Source organism: Cyclopterus lumpus, chromosome 18 (assembly GCF_009769545.1).
Source record: "Cyclopterus lumpus isolate fCycLum1 chromosome 18, fCycLum1.pri, whole genome shotgun sequence".
Lineage (NCBI taxonomy): Eukaryota > Metazoa > Chordata > Actinopteri > Perciformes > Cyclopteridae > Cyclopterus > Cyclopterus lumpus.
This window is the reverse complement of record NC_046983.1, coordinates 5,021,247-5,046,003: the sequence shown is the minus strand read 5'-3', so window position 1 is coordinate 5,046,003 and position 24,757 is coordinate 5,021,247. Positions and strand designations below refer to the sequence as shown.

At 38.5% G+C, this 24,757-nt stretch overlaps 4 protein-coding genes across 8 annotated transcripts; 1 reads left to right on the top strand and 3 right to left on the bottom strand.

The window, feature by feature from the left end:
• Positions 1-1,507: 1,507 nt before the first annotated feature.
• Positions 1,508-10,163, bottom strand: LOC117747643 (GTPase IMAP family member 7-like). Of its 3 annotated transcripts, none has more exons than XM_034557040.1 (2): positions 10,023-10,163; positions 1,508-2,557 (listed from the first exon to the last, which is right to left on the bottom strand). In XM_034557040.1, the coding sequence occupies exons 1-2, from the start codon at positions 10,027-10,029 to the stop codon at positions 1,713-1,715; spliced, it is 852 nt and encodes a 283-aa protein (XP_034412931.1). In that variant the 5' UTR covers positions 10,030-10,163; the 3' UTR covers positions 1,508-1,712. The 3 variants fall into 3 exon arrangements, with proteins under 3 accessions (XP_034412931.1, XP_034412932.1, XP_034412933.1); XM_034557041.1 differs by lacking the exon at positions 10,023-10,163 and adding an exon at positions 3,453-3,586; XM_034557042.1 differs by lacking the exon at positions 1,508-2,557 and adding an exon at positions 6,924-8,781 and having other exon boundaries at positions 10,023-10,159.
• On the bottom strand, positions 1,508-23,371 carry LOC117747644 (GTPase IMAP family member 7-like). Of its 2 annotated transcripts, XM_034557045.1 has the most exons (3): positions 23,238-23,371; positions 21,350-22,238; positions 1,508-1,716 (listed from the first exon to the last, which is right to left on the bottom strand). In XM_034557045.1, coding segments are annotated over exons 1-2 (846 nt in total). In that variant the 5' UTR covers positions 23,239-23,371; the 3' UTR covers positions 1,508-1,716; positions 21,350-21,393. The 2 variants fall into 2 exon arrangements, with proteins under 2 accessions (XP_034412936.1, XP_034412934.1); XM_034557043.1 differs by lacking the exon at positions 1,508-1,716 and having other exon boundaries at positions 20,784-22,238.
• LOC117747642 (GTPase IMAP family member 7-like) lies at positions 12,579-15,410 on the top strand. Of its 2 annotated transcripts, none has more exons than XM_034557038.1 (2): positions 12,579-12,679; positions 13,637-15,410. In XM_034557038.1, exons 1-2 carry the CDS (start codon positions 12,646-12,648, stop codon positions 14,518-14,520), a joined length of 918 nt encoding a protein of 305 aa, XP_034412929.1. In that variant the 5' UTR covers positions 12,579-12,645; the 3' UTR covers positions 14,521-15,410. The 2 variants fall into 2 exon arrangements, with proteins under 2 accessions (XP_034412929.1, XP_034412930.1); XM_034557039.1 differs by having other exon boundaries at positions 12,584-12,753.
• LOC117747646 (GTPase IMAP family member 9-like) lies at positions 16,607-18,730 on the bottom strand. Its single transcript, XM_034557047.1, has 2 exons — positions 18,579-18,730; positions 16,607-17,447 (listed from the first exon to the last, which is right to left on the bottom strand). The coding sequence occupies exons 1-2, from the start codon at positions 18,583-18,585 to the stop codon at positions 16,669-16,671; spliced, it is 786 nt and encodes a 261-aa protein (XP_034412938.1). The 5' UTR covers positions 18,586-18,730; the 3' UTR covers positions 16,607-16,668.
• Positions 23,372-24,757: the final 1,386 nt, after the last annotated feature.

Genomic DNA, 24,757 nt, shown 5'->3' with positions numbered 1-24,757 from the left:
ATGCCACTGGAACATGCCACTGGAACATTCCACTGGAACACAGCCCAGAGCCCAGTCTAGTTCCTCCCAGAAAGAAGAGGACTACTGGTATTGTTGGAACCAGTGCTGGTGGGAAAACATACAAGCTATAAAGACAAAACTGGTGAGTGTATTCGCTACACAATTCCGCATATCGAGTGTTCTGACGTGACGGACACATTAATGTTAATTTTTACATTTCTTTTCAGTCTGCTGGCTCTGGGCAAAAAAACCTGGAGGAGACGGCGTTGCAGGCCAGATGGGAAAAGGATGGATGTTTATATAAGGGAAGAAATCATGGACATAAACAACAACAAAAAACACTTAATTAATGACTGACTGAAATGTTTGGTTGTTGATGTTTTAATAATTAATTCTAAATAGTTACGTAAATTGTTCATTTGGTTGTTAATATATTATTTCCATGTTCTTTATTACGTAAAAAAATATGATCCACTGATCAGTGTGATTAGGCTAGAGGTGGACTGGTGCATAGCAATTCAAGTTGTACATAATAAGAATGTTTTTTGTAATTGTAAATGTTTACACACCTTATGGAAGTATCCGAAACGAGGATGAATCCCTTCATAGGCTCGCTTTTATAAGTTATTTTGTGAGTAAATCATTTTGCAAAAAAAGGGCTAAACAACATAATCTTATGCCAGGATGGAATGAATATGTGTCTGAACTCCATATAGAGGCTAAAGAAGCTTTTTAAAAACTAGGTTTTATCAGGAACAGACGTGGTCCAGAGTGTGAACACAAGAAACACGCACCTTTTTCAATAACGGAAAAATAATCTGTTACAAAATATAGAGTCCAGATAAATCGTAATTTATTTATGTGTGCATTGTAATGTATTTGTGAGTCTCTGCGTGCATTTGTGAGTTTTATTTATTTGTGAATTGTTCTGTGCGCATCTTTGTTTTTGTATTTGTGAGTCTCTGTGTGCATTTGCAAGATGGAGTCTGGACTTTGGTTGGAATGTACAGAATACAAACCAGTTTTATTTGTTTTGTGCAATAAAAGGAAGATAAATGGTTACAAAGATGAACAAAGTAAATAATTAAAGTAAAGAAGTAAAAGAAAAGACAAAATGTCAAAAGTTTACATTTCCAATAAGACCTTCAAGAAATAAGTGAACCAAGAGTTCACTTATTTACTTCTTCTTACCATTCAATCAACAAAAAACATGTGATTACATATTGATACATGAAAGAAAAGCACAATAAGGTTGTCATCATTAAATTGAGACCAAATAATATGAGATTATATGTGAAGAATATATTGATATATGAGACCAAAACAATCTTAGCTCAATAAAAAGAAAGTGTAAATCATCAAAGAGAATAAAACTTAAATGACGTAAATTACATTATAAGACATCATACATATTACTTATGATTAAACATAATAATCTCAGTGGTTAAATATTGTTTAGAAAAAGATTTTCATGCAATTTATTGGGAGATGTGACTTTTTAACTAACTCTCCAAGAGTTTTTGCTCATTACAGGTTTAAACTCTGTCGTTTAACTCAAACAATGTTTTACGTCCGCAGTAGATTTGCTTCCATCAATGATGACCTTCGCTGACCTCTCTGCTGCTTCCAATAGTGCGTCTGCTCCCTCAGCTGCACAATATCCTGCAGACCTCCTGCCACCGCTCACACTACAGATGTTACTGTTAGAGCAATTATGTATTTCCTCTTCTGGCGAGGGCAAACCCTACCGCTATCGCTAAACATTCTACACCAAAAACAGCTCCCAACAATACAACTGCTGTAACAGTTGCCAAATCGATACAAAGCTCCTTAAATGTGTTGTCTTTCGCCTCCTCTCTGATCTCTCCCTCTGACTTGTTTCCTGCTGTCTGTTTAATGAGTTGCTCCTGCTGCCTTATTCTTTCCTCCACTGCTTGTAGCATCTCATTGGTGTAGCATCTTCCTTTGTTTGCCTGAACCATCTTATCTATGGTCTTGAGGAGCTCCTTCACCTGGAACTGGTTGTTCCTGTATTCATCCTGCTGGTTGTTCTTCCAGTATTTATTATCAATGACGTGGCAGCGGCCTCCACACTTTCTCACCAGATCCCTCACATGCTTATTATGACGGACAAAGTCCTCAATGGTCTGTCCTTCAGGGAGCTGGTCACCATGAGTAAAGAGGACTGTTGCATACTTGAAAAATTCTTCAGAAAAGTATTGATCTATTTTAGCGACGACAGCCTGCTCCTGTTCGGTGAATCTCTCCACTTTGAGCACAATGAGAAAGGCATGAGGCCCAGGAGCGAACTCTGTGATGCACCTCACTATTTCAGACTTCAGCTCCTCCTCAGATCGATCTGTGTCGAAGACACCAGGAGTGTCAATCAAAGTGATGTTTCCTCCATTGACAGATTTAGTTACTGCTTGACATTTTTGGGTTTCAGAGTTCACAGTGTGTCCGATCTTGAACCGTTGCTCTCCAAATATGGTGTTAGCCACGCTGCTTTTCCCAACTCCAGTTTTTCCCAGGACGGCAATTCTCTTGCTGTTTGACACTGAAAGAGAATAATAACAACAAAAAACCTTGTTGGTCAGAATAGCGGCATTAAATAAATATTAAATAGCTGCATCAGCATAATAAGAGCACAGAGAATAGTGTCAATATTTTAAAAAAGTCCAACATTCATCATTTTATATATATATAATGTATTCTAAAAGTACAAATCACTGTTCATAATATAAGTAAATCTATTGTGGTGTTTTGTAAACAGGTCAAAAAAGAGATGATGAAGTTTATGACCTCGCTCCAGAAACGTTTTACATATAATATATTTTATATATATACTAATATTCAACATTACTATTCCCCATCTTTTTGTAAGATATTTAACTCATATTTTAGTGTCCTCTAATTCTTTAAACGTACAATATAAAGCTTTTTTCTGCTTGAGGTCTCAATAACAGGTGGAGTCTGGTGACGTCATGAAGCACCGTGGGATCATGGGAGTTGTAGTCTTCACTACCAACAGACGTGGTCATGAACACCGGAAGAGACTCTCTGCCTCACTCGACCATCGTCTCTCTCTCTCTCTCTCTCTCTCTCTCTCCCTCTCTCTCTCTCTCTCTCCCTCTCTCTCTCTCTCTCTCTCTCTCTCTCTCTCTCTCCCTCTCTCTCTCTCTCTCTCTCTCTCTCTCTCTCTCTCTCTCTCTCTCTCTCTCTCTGTGTTAACGAACATGAACTCTTTTACTTTGTGATTATTCAGTAGTTTTTTTTTCAAGATGGTGGTTTTTATAAACAAATGTTTTAACACACTCTTCCATATCTTCAACAAGTACTACATGCATGTCATAATTAGTTTATAACTTTTCATAATATGTTATTTCATAAAGTAATGTTCAGTGAGCATAATTAATAGATAATAACAACTGGAAGAAGTAACTTTAACTTACTGTTTTTAGAAGAGAAATCAACGTAAAGAGTAAAATGTTCCAACCAGTCGACGAGCTCCGTGTCTCTTTTCTCTTGTGGTCTTCTGCTGTTACTTAAGTTTCACTTCCATCTACTGTAAGGGCGTGTGTGTGTGTGTGTGTGTGTGTGTGTCTGTGTGTGTGTGTGTGTCTGTGTGTGTGCGTGGTGGGGGAGCGGAGTTGACTTTACCAAGTAAAAACTTTATTCGTTTAAATAATATTTTCCACAGATTTCAATTATTAAAAAAAAAAACACACTCTGGAACAGTATTTGTGAATCGCTCTGCGTGCATTTGTGAGTCTAATTTATTTGTAAATCCTTTTGTGTGCATTTGTAAATCGAATATATTTGTGAATTGTTCTGTGCGCATCTTTGTGTATATTTGTAAGTCTCTCTGTGTGCATTTGCAATTACTGAGACTGATCGGACCCCATAAGGCACCCTCAGAGATGGAGTCTGGACTTTGGTTGGAATGTACAGAATACAAACCAGTTTTATTTGTTTTGTGCAATGAAAGGAAGATAAATGGTTACAAAGATCAATCATGTAAATAATTAAGTAAAAGAAAAGACAAAATGTCAAAAGTTAACATTTCCAATAACACCTTCAAGACTATCAGGTGAACCAAGAGTTCACTTATTTACTTCAGTCACAATAAATTCAAGCACAGTTTGATGCATGTAGATGCAGTTTATCGTTGAAAAATCCTCCTTTGGTGCTATTTTTGACATAAAAGTAGACAATTATGCTTTTTTTCTGCTCTTTCTTGTCGCCCTAACTTAATGATGCATGCACGCGTCTGAGCAGCCCATAATGAAGACGTGCTCACTTTTCCAAGTTTCCAATTACAGTTCTATTTATCAAAAGCATGCCACGTGGATATCACATATATTTGCTTAATATTATCAACGTGCTTTTTGTTGTTGTCTGTGAGCTAATTAAAACCTAGTGTTTTGAGGAAATGTCAAACAAAACGTCCAAATGGTGAGAAACGGCAACGTCGACGCTGGTGACCTGATCACGTGTCCGAGCTGTGACCTGAGGAGGGTTTACGGGAAGTGGAGGCGTTTCTGCTTAAACTTGAGGTGGAAAGTCCCTCTGTCTGAAACGGAAGTAGGAGTCGTGCATTTCTAACTGCACTAATGACCACACATGTTTGACATAAGATAAGATAAGAAGATCCTGTATTAGTCCCGTGGTGGGGAAACGTACAAGATTACTGCAGCAAAAGGGGTAAAATGCACATAAGAGACGTAGTAAAATTTAAAATTAAAACGAATTATATAAATTATAAAAAGTTTGAAAAAAACAGAGTCTTCAGTAACTGAATATTCTATATACAGACAGAATAAATAGAACTATTTTTGCACAGTATTTCTATTTAGACAGGTTGAAGTGTTTTGTGGTCTACTGGTTGTGCAGACTGACAGCAGCATAAAAAAAGGACTTGCGGTTCCTCTCCTTCACAAACCGGGGAGGCATCAGCCGGCGCCCTCTAGTGTCCAAATGGTGGATGTTTTAGTGAGTTAAGGGTTTGACAATCTGTTCAACATACGACACAATAAGAGGAGCGATGCAGCTGAGGGAGCAGACTCACCAGGCAATGCAGCAAAGAAGGCAGCAGTCGCTTTTAATGAAATAATACAATCAGTATCAAAAGCACATGATAATACAGCCAGAGATGAAACAGAATCAAAAGCAATAATCAGAGAGAATTCATCATTAAAAAAGTCACACACCTCCCTTTAAATAAGCAAACCGGTTTTGAGCGTGGTCACGTCAACGTAATCCTGTGATGTGCTGTAACCAACATGTCAATTGGACTTTTATTTATCAAATGAGTTGCAAAATGAATAGAAAATATAGTCAAGGCATTGACAAGGTTAGCAATAATGATTTTTATTTGAAACATTAATTTCGTTCTTCTAACTTTGCTTTCATCAAAGAATGCTCCATTTGCAGCAGTTTCTATAGCTTCTCTCACTAGCATAACTGTTTTCAGCTGTGCTAACATAATTGCACAAGTGTTTTCAAGGGTTTTCAAGTGTTTTCTAACCATCCATTAGTCTTCTAAGAACACAATGTACCATTAGAACACTGGAGTGATAGTTGTGGAAATGGGCCTCTATACACCTATGTAGATATTTCATTAAAAACCAGACGTTTCCACCTAGAATAGTCATTTACCACATTATCAATGTATAGAGTGTATTTCTGATTAATTTAATGTTATATTCATTGAAGAAAACAGTGCTTTTCTTTGAAAAAGAAGGACATTTCTAAGTGACCCCAAACTTTTGAACGGTAGTGTACATTGGAAAAAGTGTTAGGGCCTCTACCCAACGTCAAACTCTGGCTTCATTGGAACGCATGTGGACCATTGTTTGTTGGACAGCTGATCGACATCGCTGGCAGATCGCATTGCCGATCGACATCGAGGGAGTCAACCGCTGATCGATTGGACAACTGATCAGTGGACGACCGTGACTCAAGAAGTACGATTTGGACCTATAGACACTCTGAGCGGACAGTGGTATGTAGGGCTACCAACGCACTTTTAATTGTGTGTATGAATCCCAGTTTAAAGGCCTAATGTACTGTACTGGTGGTTTGAATTGTAAATGTTTAATACGATGGATTCTGATAGGCCTAAAGGTACCAAATCAAGATTATATTGCTAAGGAGCCAACCAAGGCGGAAACGCAGTCAAATCTCAGTGTGGACAATAGTGAAAGGGAAACACAATCTGTCAGGAAACGTCCCGTTAAACTGACACAAAAGGCATTAATGGGTAAACTGGACAATCCACAAAGGGCTCAGAAGGCCAAACTAAACAAAGCTTCCGACCTTAAAAGGACAATTCAAGACCTAATGCATGACAGAGAATACGAAACAGAGATGCTATGTACTTTTGATGAATACATAACTCTTTGCAATGAAGCAAAAGAACCATCATTGAGTAGCGCTCGTGTCTCTCTAAGCGCATGTGGTCATACGAGGGCCGGTAACAGTGGTGGGATTCTACCCATTGTACCAATACAGGGTGAAATCCAATAAGGGAGACCTAATCATACAGGCATATGCTTTTCTAGAGCCAGGCAGTACAGCGACATGTTGTTCTGAAAACCTGATGAGGAGGCTTAATCTGAATGGATGGAAATGTGGAGATGTTGATAGGTACCAACACCTCCAAAATGTAATCAACAGCCATGGAAACGGACCGTATGCCATTAAGACCCTGTTGGGGTGGGTTATTAATGGCCCTCTTCAAAGATGCAGTGATGAGCTGTGAAGGAGTTAGTGAACCACGTCGTACTGAACACCATTTTAGCCTCAGCTTGTAGCAGGTTTGTTATTCAGATGTACGTCCCATCGGTTCCTGGCAGCCTCTCCAGGGGAGGAGCTCTCTCCTCGAGGAGACAAGGAGGCACCCTCAGAGATGGAGTCTGGACTTTGGTTGGAATGTACAGAATACAAACCAGTTTTATTTGTTTTGTGCAATGAAAGGAAGATAAATGGTTACAAATATGAATCATGTAAATAATTAAGTAAAAGAAAAGACAAAATGTCAAAAGATTACATTCACAATAAAACCTTCAAGATTATGAGGTGAAGCAATGTTCACATATTTACCTCTTCTTATCATTCAGTCAACAAAGAAGAACATGTGATTACATATTGATACATGACAGAAATACACATTAAGGCTGTCATCATTGAATTTACACTAAATAATATGAGAATGTATGTGAAGAATATATTTATATATGAGACCAAAACACTCTTAGCTCAATAAAAAGAAAGTAAATCATCAAAGATAATGAAACTTAATAATATGAATAAAAAGTCAAATACAATTTAAGATCACACTTCCTATGGCTGTACTATAGTTTTCAAAAGCCATGTTTCATATTAGTAAATAAAACCCAATAAGCCAGATGCCCAAAACCACAGAATGTTGCTGTTACGCTTTATGGTCTGGCTTCTGTCTCCTTTAGGAAGTAGAGGTGTTAGATAACAAAGCAGTACCACAGGGTCACTCTGTTTCAAGAATGTCTTCACTCTTCAATTTAATAAGCCAATTAACGAATTATGAATCAATTATTTTAACAGAAGAATAGAGAAATAGGTTCATAGTTGTGGTGTGTCTCGGGCATTTTTGGTGGATACCTCAACAAACCAATGAGTACAATGTATTACATATTACATATACTAAACATTAATCTCAGTGGTTAAATATAGTTTAGAACAAGATTTTCATGCAATTTTTTGGGAGAGATTACTTTTCAACCTTCAAGAGCTCCTCACAGGTTTGCACTCTATTGTTTGCTCTTATCAATGACGACCTTCGTGCCCTCTGCTGCTTCCAATAGGGCGTCTGCTCCCTCAGATGAATCACCTCCTGCCACCGCTCACACTCCAGCTGTATTTGCTCCTACTGCTACGACACCTGCTCCTGCCACTCCGCCTGCTGCACTTCTGAATAAAGCAAACCTTGTCTCTAAAGCTGAGACAACTACTCCCAAAATCCCCTCCACCAAGTACGAACACTTTCCAATGCAAATGATGCCATACCTGCCAAACTGCTCAAAAGCCCCTCAGATGCTCCGACTCTATCCTCCTCTCTGATCTCTATCGCTGACATGTTTCCTGCTGTCTGTTTAATGAGTTTCTCCTCCTGCCTTATTCTTTCCTCCACTGCTTGTAGCATCTCATTGGTGTAGCATCTTCCTTCGTTTTCCTCAACCATCTTATCTATTGTCTGTAGGAGCTCCTTCACCTGGACCTGGTTGTTCCTGTATTCATCCTGCTGGTTGTTCTTCCAGTATTTATTATCAACAACGTGGCAGCGGCCTCCACACTTTGTCACCAGATCACACACAAGCTTTTCATTACGGATGAATTCCTTAATGGTCTGTCCTTCAGGGAGCTGGTCACCATGAGTAAAGACAACTGTCGCATACTGGAAAACTTCTTCAGAAAAGTATTGATCTATTTTAGTGACGACAGCCTGCTCCTGCTCGGTGAATCTCTCCACTTTGAGCACAATGAGAAAGGCATGAGGCCCAGGAGCGCACTCTGTGATGCACCTCACTATTTCAGACTTCAGCTCCTCCTCAGAAAAACCAGGAGTTTCAATCAAAGTGATGTTTCCTCCATTGACAGGTGCAGTTTCTGCTTGACATTCAATTGTTTCAGAGTTCACAGTGTGTCCGATCTTGAACCGTTGCTCTCCAAATATGGTGTTAGCCAGGCTGCTTTTCCCAACTCCAGTTTTTCCCAGGACGGCAATTCTCGTGCTGTTTGACACTGAAAGAGAATAATGTCCATCAATAATACTGAAAATGTTGTCGCTACAAAAAACAAAACTTTGTTGGTCAGAAGTCTGTTGGTACTTGGTATTAAAGTTGGTATTAAAATAGCTGCATCAGCATAATAAGAGAATGAAGAATAGTGTCAACACTTTAAAAAAGCCCAACGTGCATTATTTTATATGAAAATCTTCCAAAAGTAAAAATCCCTGTTCACAATATAAGTTCATCTATCGTGGTGAAGAACACAGAGGGTCATTTTGTAAACAGGTCTAAAAAGAGATGATGAGGTTTTCTTGGCCCTGATCCAAATCTGAGTCCTCTTATGTATCTGAAACAGAGTCTGATCTGATACTTACATTTACCTTAATTTAAATAAATGTGTATGTGACACATTGGAATAATAGCTTTAGCGCTCCTCAGTTTTCACCTATAGCTAATTGATCCAAATACTGGAGGTCCTGATTCAAAACTATTACTTTGATCCTATTAAATTATTGTTATGATGTTAAGTTCAATTTAACTTTAATAATGTGACTCATGAAAACAACATTAACAATCTTTGTCAGAGTACAGTCACCTGCTTCAAGAGATCACACAACCCTGACAATGGCCAAGTTTATGACCTCCCTCCAGAAACGTTTTTATTTTAACAAGTGAATACATATAATGTATTTTATATATAATAATATTCAACATGACTATTTTCCATCTTTTTGTAAGATATTTAACTCATATTTTAGTGTCCTCTAATTCTTTAAACGTACAATATAAAGCTTTCTTCTGCTTGAGGTCTCAATAACAGGTGGAGTCTGGTGACGTCATGAAGCACCGTGGGATCATGGGAGTTGTAGTCTTCACCACCATTGCGTCAACTTCTCCCGGTTATGATTCCTCCAGTTTTCCTCGTTAAGGAGGTTTTTTACCGGGAGCCGAATTCTCCGCAGAGGTCTCCTCCTCTCAGAAAGCAACAGACCCGGTCATGAACACCGGAAGAGACTCTGAATGAAGCAGCTTCATGTTTAAAATCGGTGTTTCTCCGACGCTGATCTGAGACCAGCTGCAGCTCTCGTTTGATGACGCGTGTTTCTCAGATAACAGGCCCATAACCAGCGATGACGCTCCCTCTCTTTATTCACTCTCTACCTCGCTCGACCAGTAATGTCCAGTGAGCAGCATTAATAATAATAATAATAATAATAATAATAACAACAACTGGAAGAAGTAACTTTAACTTACTGTTCATGTTTTTAGAAGTGAAATCAGCGAAGAGTCAAATGTTCCAACCAGTCGACGAGCTCCGTGTCTCTTTTCTCCTGTGGGCCTCTGCTGTTCCTTAAGTTTCACTTTCAATTACTGCAAGGGCGCGCGCCTGTGTGTGTGTGTGTGTGTGTGTGTGTGTGTGTGTGTGTGTGTGTTTGTGTGGTGGGGGAGGGTAGTTGACTTTACCAAGTAAAAACTTTATTTGCTCAAATAATATTTTCCACAGATTTAATTTGACTCGTTCTTAATATTTGTCTTGGTGATACATTATAATCCACAAAGAACTACAACTTTTGTCTTTCAAAATTATGTTGTGCATAGATTATGAAACAGTTTATGTTTCGCTCTGTAACAGGAAACACAGTTTATTAGGCTCGTTCGTTAGAGCTGCGCATCGCCTGGAATCCAGACGAGAGCAGGAGGCAGTTGTCAGCTGCGTTCAAAGAACACACAGGAAGTCAGTGTTCAGGAAGTCAGTGTTCAGGAAGTCACAAACACAGTTGGAACTAGTTTAGTTCTAGTTTACAGACCTAATTTTGATAATAGCGTTTGCATTCTTGATCGCAGATGAAATTGAGGTAGAAGAGATCCCTCTTATGTTGTATACTAACAAGGGTAGTTTTCGGCAGTTGAAGTTTTCGTAGTGGTTGTAGTAGAAGTATCAGTAATTCAAAGAAGTAGCAGCAGTAGGATCAAAAAAGCTTAATCATACAGTAATAGTTGAAGATTGTGTCAACATTTAAAAGTTGAAATGTGTCTGAAATGTGTCTTAAATGTGTCTGAAATGTGTTGAAATGTGTCTTAAATGTGTCTTAAATGTGTTGAAATGTGTCTTAAATGTGTTGAAATGTGTCTTAAATGTGTCTTAAATGTGTTGAAATGTGTCTGAAATGTGTCTGAAATGTGTCTTAAATGTATCTTAAATGTGTTGAAATGTGTCTGATCTGAAATGTGTCTGAAATGTGTTGAAATGTGTCTGAAATGTGTCTGAAATGTGTCTGAAATGTGTTGAAATGTGTCTGATATGTGTCTGAAATGTGTCTGAAATGTATCTTAAATGTGTTGAAATGTGTCTTAAATGTGTCTAGAGATGAAGTTCACTTCACAGCATTCCAACACATATATTTAACATAACTAATCATCTTAACAGGCGTATTAAATAAGGTTTGGGATATCTAATATGTAATCTCACAAATGGACCAAATGCATTTTCAATCTGTTGAGGTCACACAAATGGGATTTTCCAAATTAAAATAAATCTACTTTTACTTTTATTCATGTAACTATGTTATTTTTGGGATTGAGGACAAAATATTGGCCATATTGTAGTTGTTGGATGTGATATTTATTTACACATTTATATAAATGCATATATGTGAAGATAGTTGTCCTTTCTCTATAAATTATGTATTTACAGATGCTAAATAACATATCCTAAACACATCATACTTTTTGTGGTAAAAATAAGAAAAGATAGATGTTTTTTTGTTGTCACGAGGCAAATTGCTGTGCAGCTGTTGCAACACAAACTAGGAAAGAAAAATAAACACGAAGAGCAAATCCAAAATTACATTTAAAGCCAAAAAAAGGTTAACATGGATGAAACAATATGGACCAAACATGTGTGAACAATATGAAATCTGAAGGACATGTACGTGTAAGTAAGTATGTAGTACTGTAGTAAGTCGTCGTGGTTAGGGTCGTATGGACTTCGGTAGGCGTCTAGTCGGAAGGCGAAGGTGGGTCGAGGCAGACCGTGTTGGTTGGTTGGTCTTGCTGAGTTTGAGGTGATGGACGCTGGTGTCCGGAGGATGGATGTGGGGGTATGTCGTAACGGATGGTGGTCGGAGCTTGAGGCGCTAAACTCTGGGCAGCGCGGGAGGCCGAAGAAAGCCAGCAAGACAATAGACTTTAATACTTTGCCCATAAAAGTTATACTCGCAATTCAACTCCATATGAAGGCAGGAGAGGATGAGGGGCAGGATTGCCGTCCAGATGTAATTGCGATCCATGGAAACCTGTGGAGCGAGAAAGCAGCGTTGGATTTCTGAATAAAAGCTCTGGAAAATCACATTAATTAGAAATTGTGTCTCAAATTTCAGATTAGATTTAAAAGGAAATGGTCCATAGTTACAAACTAATTTCACGTATGATGCATAGACCACCTCAAGGTGTCCCTCAAGAGACAATCAAGACATTTTGACGTTTGATTTCAAAATAAAAGCCCGTCAAAATCTCGTTCATGGGCTGACTTGAAATCAGCTCATGAGACAATTTATGTCTAATTTTAGGAGACAATAACGATGATTCCTGTTATAGAGAGAAACATCAAATGTTTCCTAATCTATGGACAACATAATTGTGCTCATCAAAAGTTGTGGTTCTTTGTGGATTATAATGTATCACCAAGACAAATATTAAGAACGAGTCAAATTAAATCTGTGGAAAATATTATTTGAGCAAATAAAGTTTTCAGTTGGTAAAATCAACTACCCTCCCCCACCACACACACACACACACACACACACACACACACACACACACACACACACACTCACACGCACACACACACACACAGACGCCCTTGCAGTAAGTGAAAATGAAACTTAAGGAAAAGCAGAATCCCACAGGAGGTAAGAGACACGGAGCTCGTCGACTGGTTGGAACATTTCACTCTTCGGTGATTTCTCTTCTAAAAACATGGGCAGTAAGTTAAAGTTACTTCTTCCAGTTGTTGTTATTATTATTATTATTATTATTGTTATTATTATTATTATTATTATTATTATTATTATTATTATTATTATTATTATTAATGCTGCTCACTGGACATTACTGGTCGAGCGAGGTAGAGAGTGAGTAAAGAGAGGGAGCGTCATCGCTGGTTATGGGCCCGTTATCTGAGAAACACGCGTCGTCAAACGAGAGCTGCAGCTGGTCTCAGATCAGCGTCGGAGAAACACCGATTTTAAACATGAAGCTGCTTCATTCAGAGTCTCTTCCGGTGTTCATGACCGGGTCTGTTGCTTTCTGAGAGGAGGAGACCTCTGCGGAGAAGTTGACGCAATGGTGGTGAAGACTACAACTCCCATGACTCCACGGTGCTTCATGACGTCACCAGACTCCACCTGTTATTGAGACCTCAAGCATAAAGAAAGCTTTATATTGTATGTTTAAAGAATTAGAGGACACTAAAATATGAGTTAAATATCTTACAAAAAATGGGAAATAGTCATGTTGAATATTATTATCATAATAACAATATTATTAAAATCATTTTTATTTTTTATTGAGTGTATACTTACATATCTGTATATATGTGTTCTATCTGTGGTGAAAAGACAAAAATAAAGTCTTAATAAAAAAAATAACGTTTCTGAAGGGAGGTCACAAACTTAATCTCTTTTTAGAACTGTTTATGAAATGATGAGTTTTTCACCACAATATTATTTATAACTTATTAACTTAAATATTTGCACTTTTAGAATACTTTTTATTTACAAAATGATGCTCGTTGGGCTTTTTTGATGCAGATAGGACTTCTGATCAACATGTTTTCAGGATTATTGATGGACATTATTCTTTTTCAGTGTCAAACAGCACGAGAATTGCCATCCTGGGAAAAACTGGAGTTGGGAAAAGCAGCGTGGCTAACACCATATTTGGAGGACAAGGGTTCAAGATCGGACACACTGTGAACTCTGAAACCAAAAAATGTCAAGCAGTAACTAAATCTGTCAATGGAGGAAACATCACTTTGATTGACACTCCTGGTTTCTTCGACACAGATCGATCTGAGGAGGAGCTGAAGTCTGAAATAGTGAGGTGCATCACAGAGTTCGCTCCTGGGCCTCATGCCTTTCTCATTGTGCTCAAAGTGGAGAGATTCACAAAGCACGAGCAGGCTGCCATCATTGAAATACAACAGTACTTTTCTGAAGAATTTTTCCAGTATGCGACAGTCCTCTTTACTCATGGTGACCAGCTCCCTAAAGGACAGACCATTAAGGACTTTGTCCGTCATAATAAGCATGTGACTGATCTGGTGACAAAGTGTGGAGGCCGCTGCCACGTCATTGATAATACATACTGGGAGAACAACCAGCAGGATGAATACAGGAACAACCAGGTCCAGGTGAAGGAGCTCCTCAAGACAATAGATGAGATGGTTGAGGCAAACGAAGGAAGATGCTACACCAATGAGATGCTACAAGCAGTGGAGGAAAGAATAATGCAGCAGGAGCAACTCATTAAACAGACAGCAGGAAACAAGTCAGAGGGAGAGATCAGAGAGGAGGCGAAAGAGAACGTATTTACGTGGCTTTGGAACAAACTTTCTGGTTTCTTATCAGGTAAATTGTTGGGAGCTTTGTTGGGTCTATCAGAGATGGTGAAAGATGTTATCAAAGCTTTAACAGGAGGAGCTGGAATGACAGACGTCACAGTAGGAAGGGCAGTTGGTGCTGCTCTATGAGCGGTGCAAGGATAAAAATGGTTAACCCATTCAGTAGCAAATTTGATCAGAGCTCTTTTTGGTATCGCAATTGTCGAGTAGCTTCATTTGGTTTCATAGGCTGGGCTTTCTTTAGCCAAGTTTGAAATTAAACCTGTAATGAGTTATGACTCTTGAAGAGTATGACTGAAAAGTAATCTCTTAAATAAGTTCCATGACAATCTTGTTCTAAACAATATTTAACCACTGAAATTAATGTTTAGTATATGTAATATGTAATACATTGTACTCATTGGTTTGTTGAGGTATCCACCAAAAATGCCCGAGACACACCACAACTATGAACCTATTTCTCTATTCTTCTGTTAAGATAATTGATTCATAATTGATTAATTGGCTTATTAAATTGAACACACTGTGGTACTGCTTTGTACTGCAGGTGAACAAAAGAAACCTTTTTACTTAATATGAAACATGGCTTTTGAAAACTACAGCCATAGGAAGTGTGATCTTAAAGTGTAATTTACTTTTTATTCATATGATTTATCCTGCTTTAATTGTATTTCTCTTTGATGATTTACGATGTCTTTCTTTTTATTGAGCTAAGATTGTTTTGGGCTCATATATAAATATATTCTTCACATACATTCTCATATTATTTAGTGTAAATTGAATGATGTACCAATATGTAATCACATGTTCTTCTTTGTTGACTGAATGATAAGAAGAGGTAAATATGTGAACATTGCTTCACCTCATAATCTTGAAGGTTTTATTGTGAATGTAATCTTTTGACATTTTGTCTTTTCTTTTACTTAATTATTTACATGATTCATATTTGTAACCATTTATCTTCCTTTCATTGCACAAAACAAATAAAACTGGTTTGTATTCTGTACATTCCAACCAAAGTCCAGACTCCATCTCTGAGGGTGCCTCCTTGTCTCCTCGAGGAGAGAGCTCCTCCCCTGGAGAGGCTGCCAGGAACCGATGGGACGTACATCTGAATAACAAACCTGCTACAAGCTGAGGCTAAAATGGTGTTCAGTACGACGTGGTTCACTAACTTGGTTGTCTCAGATTGTTTCTGACGCTCCCCAGATAGCAGTCGACTCTGGGCCGTACTGTTTCCATAGTAACACAGTGCTCCCCGCTCAAGCTTACTGGTAGGACACCAGTAACTACCGCTACCATACCAGTGATGAGTGTCCTCGCTCAGCCAATCTCTTTACTGAATACAGTAATTTAACACACTCTTCCATATCTTCAACAAGTATTACAGGAATTATAACTTGTCATGTTATTTCATAAAGTAATGTACAATGAGCAGCATTAATAATAATAACAACTGGAAGAAGTAACTTTAACTGAGTGTTCATGTTTTTAGAAGAGTAAAATGTTTCGACCAGACGACATCATCTGCTGTGACTTTCACTTACTGTTAGTGTGTGCGTGTGTGTGTGTGTGTGTACGTGTGTGTGTGTGGTGGGGTACTTTATTTATTCAAATAACATTTTCCACAGGTTTCAATTTATTTGTTGTTTTTATTTGTTGTAGTGATACATTATAATCCACAAAGAACAACAACTATTGTTGAACAAAATTATGTTGTGCATAGATTATGAAACATTTCATGGTTTATAAACAGAAATGCAAACAACAGTGTACACAAGTTAGATTTTAACATGCTCTAAAGATCCCATCGATGAACGACATTGAAATAATTGCATACGTATGTCTACAGTTGACAAAACATATACTAAACATATCAGACATTTTATGGTAAAAATAAGATTATAATTAAGTAATATTTTTAATTCATTGACAGGAAGGTTATAACATATATATATATATATATATATTGCTAATGTAATGGTCTGCGTCCATTACATTAGTCATTTGATATGCTTATGTACTGTAAGTAGTGATCTAGTTAGTAGCTCTAGTTTCTTCAAAACTCATTACGTTCTTATTGTGATTAATTTATTTATTTGCAGTAATTTTTTAAGGTAAAATGTTTCTGTCTATACTGTTCATGGAGAAATTGGTGCATGTATCAGGGATAAAAACCATGTCCACATTGCACCAATAAAAGATAAACAGAAAGTTAAAAGTAATTGAATCTGTTTTTATTGGCAGCATTCATACTCAGCTGTACGAGTAACTAGACTAACAACAACACAACATTTGTGTGATTGCAGACCCCCGAGCTGCATCGTCTACCTGCATCTTAAAGACGTTGCGTTTCGCCTGCTCCCTGATCTCTTCCTGTGACATGTTTCCTGATGATAGTCTAATGACCTCTTCCCCTATCTTTTCCCCGACTTGGCGTAGCTTTTTGTCTGTGTAGAATCTTCCCTTGTTTTCTACCACTATCTGGCTGATGGTGCTGAGCAGCTTTGCCACCTGGACCTGGTTGCTTCTGTCGTCCCCTTGGTTGTCCTTCCAGTATTTATTATCGACGACGAGGCATCGGCCCCCGCACTTCTTCACCAGGTCACCCAGATCCCCACTTTCCTCGATATACTTCTCCAGTGTCATTCCCTCTAGCAGCTGGTCGCCATGAGTGAAGACAATCACGGCATATTTTAGAGCATTTTTAGAGAAGTATTTACACATTTGTGAGACGACAGCCTTATTGTGCTCAATGAATTTCTCCACTTTAAACACAATGAGAAAGGCATGAGGCCCAGGAGCGCACTCTGTGATGCACCTCATCATCTCAAGCTTCATCTCCTCCTCAGACCTGCTCGGGTCAAAGAAACCAGGAGTGTCAATCAAAGTGATGCGTTTGCCATTGACAGATTTTGTTTCGGCTGTGGTGGAATGCATTTCCAAGTCACTGAAATTGTTTATTTTGAATTTGGCCTCTTCAAATATGTTGTTGGCAAGGCTGCTCTTTCCAACTCCGGTTTTTCCCAGAAGGACAATCCTCCATGTCTGTGGCACTGGAAGAGAAAAGTGACTCTGTATCAGTAAATAAGTACATTTGTACCTGTAGTTTGGTTCATTTGGTCCGGATCAATTAAAGAATGTAGTATTTTAGTTCTGGTCCGGTTTCTGTTCACACAGACCTTTTCCAAACAAACTAAGAGGAGAAAACATGAAGTTATACAGACTGAAGGGTAACTTGTTGATCAGGGAGCACACGGACACAAGCGTGTTGTGTGTTTCTGTGAGATCACTGGCACACACTTCTTTAACTGAGAACAGTCTTTGACCTGGTAATCAGGAAAATACCCGTCTTGAGTTTGTTTTAACCGACCCAAACAGGTTAAGTGTTAAAGTAACGAGTTGTAGGTAGAGAAAAAAACCACTAGCTAAAGGTGCAATATCGATATAGGAATCATTTCGATTGCCTCTCAATGTCTCTTAGCTTGGCTCACAGCTAACAATGCTAACCGCTAACCGGTCTAAAACCGGTTACCGGTCTAAAAAGAGATGATGAGGTTTTCTTGGCCCTGATCCAAATCTGAGTCCTCTTATGTATCTGAGACAGAGTCTGATCTGATACTTACATTGACCTTAATTTAAAATAAATGTGTATGTGACACATTGAAATAATAGCTTTAGCTCACAAGATTTGACGCTCCTCAGTTTTCACCTATAGCTACTTGATCCAAATACTAAAGGTCCTGAACAAGTGAATACATTTAACATATTTTATATATATATAATAATATTCAACATGACTATTTTCCATCTTTTTGTAAGACATTTAACTCATATTTTAGTGTCCTCTAATTCTCTAAACGTACAATATAAAGCTTTCTGCTGCTTGAGGTCTCAATAACAGGTGGAGTCTGGTGACGTCATGAAGCACCGTGGGATCATGGGAGTTGTAGTCTTCACCACCATTGCGTCAACTTCTCCCGGTTATGATTCCTCCAGTTTTCCTCGTTAAGGAGGTTTTTTACCGGGAGACGATTTCTCCGCGGAGGTCTCCTCCTCTCAGAAAGCAACAGACCCGGTCATGAACACCGGAAGAGACTCTGAACGCTAACGCTCCCTCTCTTTACTCACTCTCTACCTCGCTCGACCAATAATAACAACAACTGGAAGAAGTAACTTTAACTTACTGTTCATGTTTTTAGAAGTGAAATCAGCGAAGAGTCAAATGTTCCAACCAGTCGACGAGCTCCGTGTCTCTTTTCTCCTGTGGGATTCTGCTGTTCCTTAAGTTTCACTTTCACTTACTGCAAGGGCGTGTGTGCCTGTCTGTGCGAGTGCGCGCGTGCGCGTGTGTGTGGGGGGGGGAGGGGAGTTTATTTATTTAAATAACATTTTCAAATTTGTGGTGGTGATACTTTATAATCCACAAAGAACCACAACTATTGTCGAACTAAATTATGTTGTGCATAGATTAGGAAACATTTAAAAAAACAAACACTTTAATCACTCCAACCTATGTGCAATATTAATACAATGTGAAAAATATATTTATTCTGCCTTTATATATATAATATTCAGTTACTTTTTACCGTTTTTTATATTACAGTTGTATTTGTTTATTATTCATATCACTATCACTATAGGAACTGTTACAGCTCCCCCAGCACCCTCTACTCTTCCTGCTGACTCCACTCCCCAAAACTGGACTGGTACACTGCAAGATGTCGTCCTTTTATGCAGTTCTTTGGTTCTCCTATTTTAGTTTGTCTGTTCTGCTTTATTTTGTATTTGTAATTTTCTATTCCTCTATTGTGTTCATTGCCTATATGGCATTGTCTCCTTTGCCTCATGTATTTTCTGAAATGTTTACTTGTATTGATGTTATGTTTTTACCTTGCTTCTATGTAGAGCACTTTGTAAACCCTGTTTTTAAAGGTGCTATATAAATAAATGTATTATTATTATTATTATTTCTTTTTTTACTATGTCTTGAGTGTTCACTTTACCCCTTTGCTGCTGTAATCCTGTAAATTTCCCAACTGCGGGACTAATAAAAGATTATCTTATCTTAATGTGTTGCTCTGTTACAGGAAACAGAAATACAAACAACAGTGGAAACTAAATGGATTATTCTTTTTTAATTAAGATTTTATCCATGATTGCAGTTAAACATTTTTGATCTTTGTCTTTATCTTCTATCTGTTGTCTGCTTGTGAAACGGGATTAAGTGACTAACTTTGAAACCTGAAGTTCGAGAGCATAGTTGCTCCAATCGCCCTTTTGAAATAGGACGGATTTCACAAATCCGTCCTTTTTTATCAACATCTAGGAAAAACGCATTTGCCAAATCAATGCAGGAGAACCATGTCTTGTCTGGACCCACAGCGTTCAACATCGTGTATGGGTTAGAGGTGTCATAGTGAGTCGGCACTACAACCTTATTTATTGGCCTCAGATCATGGACCATTCTGTAGTCTGGTTATCCAGGTTGAGGGATTAATAGGCGTATTCCAGGGGGACCTCGTCCTCTCCATTACACCTGCTTTCAACAGCCTTTTTATCGTCTTATACTGGTGACAATAAATTGGAATCGTCCCTTAAAACTCGTGGTGACCGAGCCTTTGATGCAGTTGCACCCCTAAGGTTTGCTGATTCAATAGTGTCATTTAAACACCAACTAAAGACATACCTGTTTACACTGGCATTTGGTTAATTACATATTCTATTCTATTTTTACTCTACCATCTTTTACTGTGTATTTTACTTTGCTCTTTTAACAGTTAAAATGTTTTAATTTGTTTTAATTGACTACTGTACTGCACTTTGAGACCCTTTGTCTGTGATAAGTGCAATATAAATAAACCTTACTTACTTACAATACTCTCTCCCAAGGTCAGGCACTGGAAGACGGCTTGTTCAGTGACCTCTGACCTCAGTAAGGAATGCACCACAAAATCTACACACAAAACCGTCTCATTTGCTTAGGGGGGCGTTAATCTCAAATACAACTGAATTAAGTTCTTACTAATCCATACTATTTTCAATATATTTGCTGTTATTTTTGTACATATTTACAATGTTTTGTCATTAGTTTCCCACTGGGACTAGCGTTGTGTGTATCATGAGCCCCCTCAACTGGGCCCCTGCAGACTTGAGCGGTAAACCCCTGGCAGCCTCTCCAGGGGAGGAGCTCTCTCCTCGAGGAGACGAGGAGGCACCCTCAGAGATGGAGTCTGGACTTTGGTTGGAATGTACAGAATACAAACCAGTTTTATTTGTTATGTGCAATAAAAGGAAGATAAATGGTTACAAAGATCAATCATGTAAATAATTAAGTAAAAGAAAAGAGAAAATGTCAAAAGTTTACATTTCCAATAACACCTTCAAGATTATCAGGTGAACCAAGAGTTCACTTATTTACTTCTTCTTACCATTCAGTCAACAAAGAACATGTGATTACATATTGATACATGACAGAAAAATACATTCAATTCACACTAAATAATATGAGATTATATGTGAAGAATATATTGATATATCAGACCAAAACAATCTTAGCTCAATAAAAAGAAAGACATTGTAAATCATCAAAGAGAATGAAACTTAAATGACGATGAATCTTATGAATAAGTAAATTACACTATAAGCCATATTACATATTACATGTGATTAACCATAATACTCTGTGGTTAAATATTGTTTAGAACAAGATTATCATGCAATTTATTGGGAGGTACTTTTTAACTAACTCTCCAAGAGTTTTTGCTCATTACAGGTTTAAACTCTGTCGTTTAACTCAAACAATGTTTTACGTCCGCAGTAGATTTGCTTCCATCAATGATGACCTTCGCTGACCTCTCTGCTGCTTCCAATAGTGCGTCTGCTCCCTCAGCTGCACAATATCCTGCAGACCTCCTGCCACCGCTCACACTACAGATGTTACTGTTAGAGCAATTATGACTTTCCACCAGTAATTGCTCTTACACCTGCTGCTGCTGCGCCTCATTTTCCAAACATGTTGAAAGCAAAACATGCCGCTACAACGGCGCCACTTGCTACACCAAAAACACTTCCGAATAATACAACTGCTGCAACAGTTGCCACTCCGATACAAACGTTCTTAAATACGTTCTGTTTCGCCTCCTCTCTGATCTCTCCCTCTGACATGTTTACTGCTGTCTGTTTAATGAGTTGCATCTCCTGCCTTATTCTTTCCTCCACTGCTTGTAGCATCTCATTGGTGTAGCATCTTCCTTCGTTTTCCTCAACCATCTTATCTATTGTCTTGAGGAGCTCCTTCACCTGGAACTGGTTGTTCCTGTATTCATCCTGCTGGTTGTTCTTCCAGTATTTATTATCAATGACGTGGCAGCGGCCTCCACACTTTCTCACCAGATCCCTCACATGCTTATTATGACGGACAAAGTCCTCAATGGTCTGTCCTTCAGGGAGCTGGTCACCATGAGTAAAGAGAACTGTCACAAACTGTAAAACTTCTTCAGAAAAGTATTGATCTATTTTAGCGACGACAGCCTGCTCCTGTTCGGTGAATCTCTCCACTTTGAGCACAATGAGAAAGGCATGAGGCCCAGGAGCGAACTCTGTGATGCACCTCACTATTTCAGACTTCAGCTCCTCCTCAGATCGATCTGTGTCGAAGAAACCAGGACTGTCAATCAAAGTGATGTTTCCTCCATTGACAGATTTAGTTACTGCTTGACATTTTTGGGTTTCAGAGTTCACAGTGTGTCCGATCGTGAACCCTTGTCCTCCAAATATGGTGTTAGCCAGGCTGCTTTTCCCAACTCCAGTTTTTCCCAGGATGGCAATTCTCTTGCTGTTTGACACTGAAAGAGAATAATAACAACAAAAAACCTTGTTGGTCAGAATAGCTGCACTATATAAATATTAAATAGCTGCATCAGCATAATAAGAGCACAGAGAATAGTGTCAATACTTTAAAAAAGCCCGACATTCATCATTTTATATATATAATGTATTCTAAAAGTACAAATCACTGTTCATAATATAAGTAAATCTATTGTGGTGTTTTGTAAACAGGTCAAAAAAGAGATGATGAAGTTTATGACCTCGCTCCAGAAACGTTTTACATATAATATATTTTATATATAATTAAAATATTCAACATGACTATTTTCTATCTTTTTGTAAGACATTTAACTCATATTTTAGTGTCCTCTAATTCTCTAAACGTACAATATAAAGCTTTCTGCTGCTTGAGGTCTCAATAACAGGTGGAGTCTGGTGACGTCATGAAGCAGCGTGGGATCATGGGAGTTGTAGTCTTCACCACCATTGCAGTCAACTTCTCCGCGGAGGTCTCCTCCTCTCAGAAAGCAACAGACCCGGTCATGAACACCGGAAGAGACTCTGAATGAAGCAGCTTCATGTTTAAAATCGGTGTTTCTCCGACGCTGATCTGAGACCAGCTGCAGCTGTCGTTTGATGACGCGTGTTTCTCAGATAACGGGCCCGCAGCAAAGTGATGACGCTCCCTCTCTTTATTCACTCTCTACCTCACTCGACCATCGTCTCTCTCTCTCTCTCTCTCTCTCTCTCTCTCTCTCTCTCTCTCTCAACCGGAAAAGAGGGGTACAGTTTGAACGCGGTGTTAACAAACATGAACTATTTTACTTTGTGATCATTGATAAAAGTTTCACGTCTAGAAACAATTATTTGTCTTTCAAGATGGTGTTTAAAAAAATATTTTTTACAAGAATGCCATAATTAGTTTATAACTGTTCATAATATATTTCATAAAGTAATGTACAGTGAGCATAATTAATAAATAATAATTACAACTGGAATAAGTAACTTTAACTTACTGTTTATGTTTTTAGAAGTGAAATCAGGTAAAGAGTCAAATGTTTCGACCAGTCGACGAGCTCCGTGTCTCTTTCCTCCTGTGGGCCTCTGCTGTGCCTTAAGATTCACTTTCACTTACTGTAAGGGCGTGTGTGTGCGTGTGTGTGTCTACGTTTGTGTGTGTGTGGTGGGGGAGGGGAGTTGACTTCACCAAGTCAACAGATTTCAATTTTTTTATTGATTATAATTTTCGGGGTGATGCATTATAATCCACTGGATTATAATCCACAAATAACAACAACTATAGTTGAATGAAAATGACTCTGGAACAGGAAACAGTGAACAATGTTTCAACAGGAGACAGAAATACAAACAACAATGGAGACTAATTTGATCTAAAGATCTTATCGCTGAAATATATTGAAACAATTTTATATTTGAGGTTTGTGGCTATAGTTAAAAAACATAAACTAAACAACAGATCAGACACTTATAAGAAAAGATAAAATATGAAGTACTGGCAGTACGGACTCTGCTGCCCTCTTGCTGCTCCGCATGGTGTGTTCGCTCTCTTAGCTGCATCGTATCCTGTTAAACCTCCTTTCAATGCTCCTGCAGCAGCAACAGGCCCTGACACGCCAACTGTTGCTCCTATAAGTATTACTGCTGCTGCTGCTGTTTGGTTTAGTACTGCTGCTTTTCTTTCTATACCGCTCGTGCTGCTGTGTCTCCTGCTGCTCTGCTGCTTCTCTCACAACTCTTTGTGATTGTTACTGGCTCTGATATGACAGATGTTTCTTTAAAAAACTGCTCTAACCATCAACACTCTTTGTACATCATAATAGTTTATTTGAGGAGTGTTAGTCAGGATTTAGAAAACACCACAGCACAGAGACAGCACTGGTGACAATTACAAAAGACCTCCTAATTGCATCAGATAAAGGACTCATCACTCGGAGACGGGGTTCGTACTACAAGAGTTTTAGAGTTGTAAAATTAACTGCCTCCAGAGTATTTTTCCTCGGCATTACGAATGCCTGTCAAATCTTTAAAATCATTGTGGCCCCTGAGCCAAAAAGTGTGCCCTCCCCTGTTCTAGTTAATCCAGAATGCTGCAGCTCTAAGAACTAAGAAAAGAGATCACATTACTCCTCTGCACTGGCTCCCTGCAAAATCAAGAATCACATTTAAAATTCTTCTCCTCACCTACAAAGCCTTGATTGGTGATGCACCATCATATCTTAAGGAGCTTGTAGTACTATATTGCCTCACTAGAGAGCTGCGCTCACTAAATGCGGGGCTACTCGTGGTTCGGGGCTACTTCCTAGAGTCCTAAAAAGTAGGATGGGAGCCAGAACCTTCAGTTACCAAGCTCCTCTTTTATGGAACCAGCTTCCACTTTCAGTCCGGGAGACAGACACAGTCACCTCATTCAAGAATAGACTTAAGACTTTCCTGTTTGATAGTGCTTATAGTTAGAGCTGAATCAGGTTTGCCCTGGTCGAGCCCCTTGATATGCTGCTATAGGCTTATAGGCTGC

Excerpts from the sequence above, each read along its gene's own strand:
- LOC117747642 (XM_034557038.1), top strand. The coding sequence starts at position 12,646 with ATGAAACTTAAGGAAAAGCAGAATCCCACAGGAG. Across the intron at positions 12,680-13,636 it reads AAAGCAGAATCCCACAGGAG|TGTCAAACAGCACGAGAATT; the intron begins GTAAGAGACACG and ends ATTCTTTTTCAG.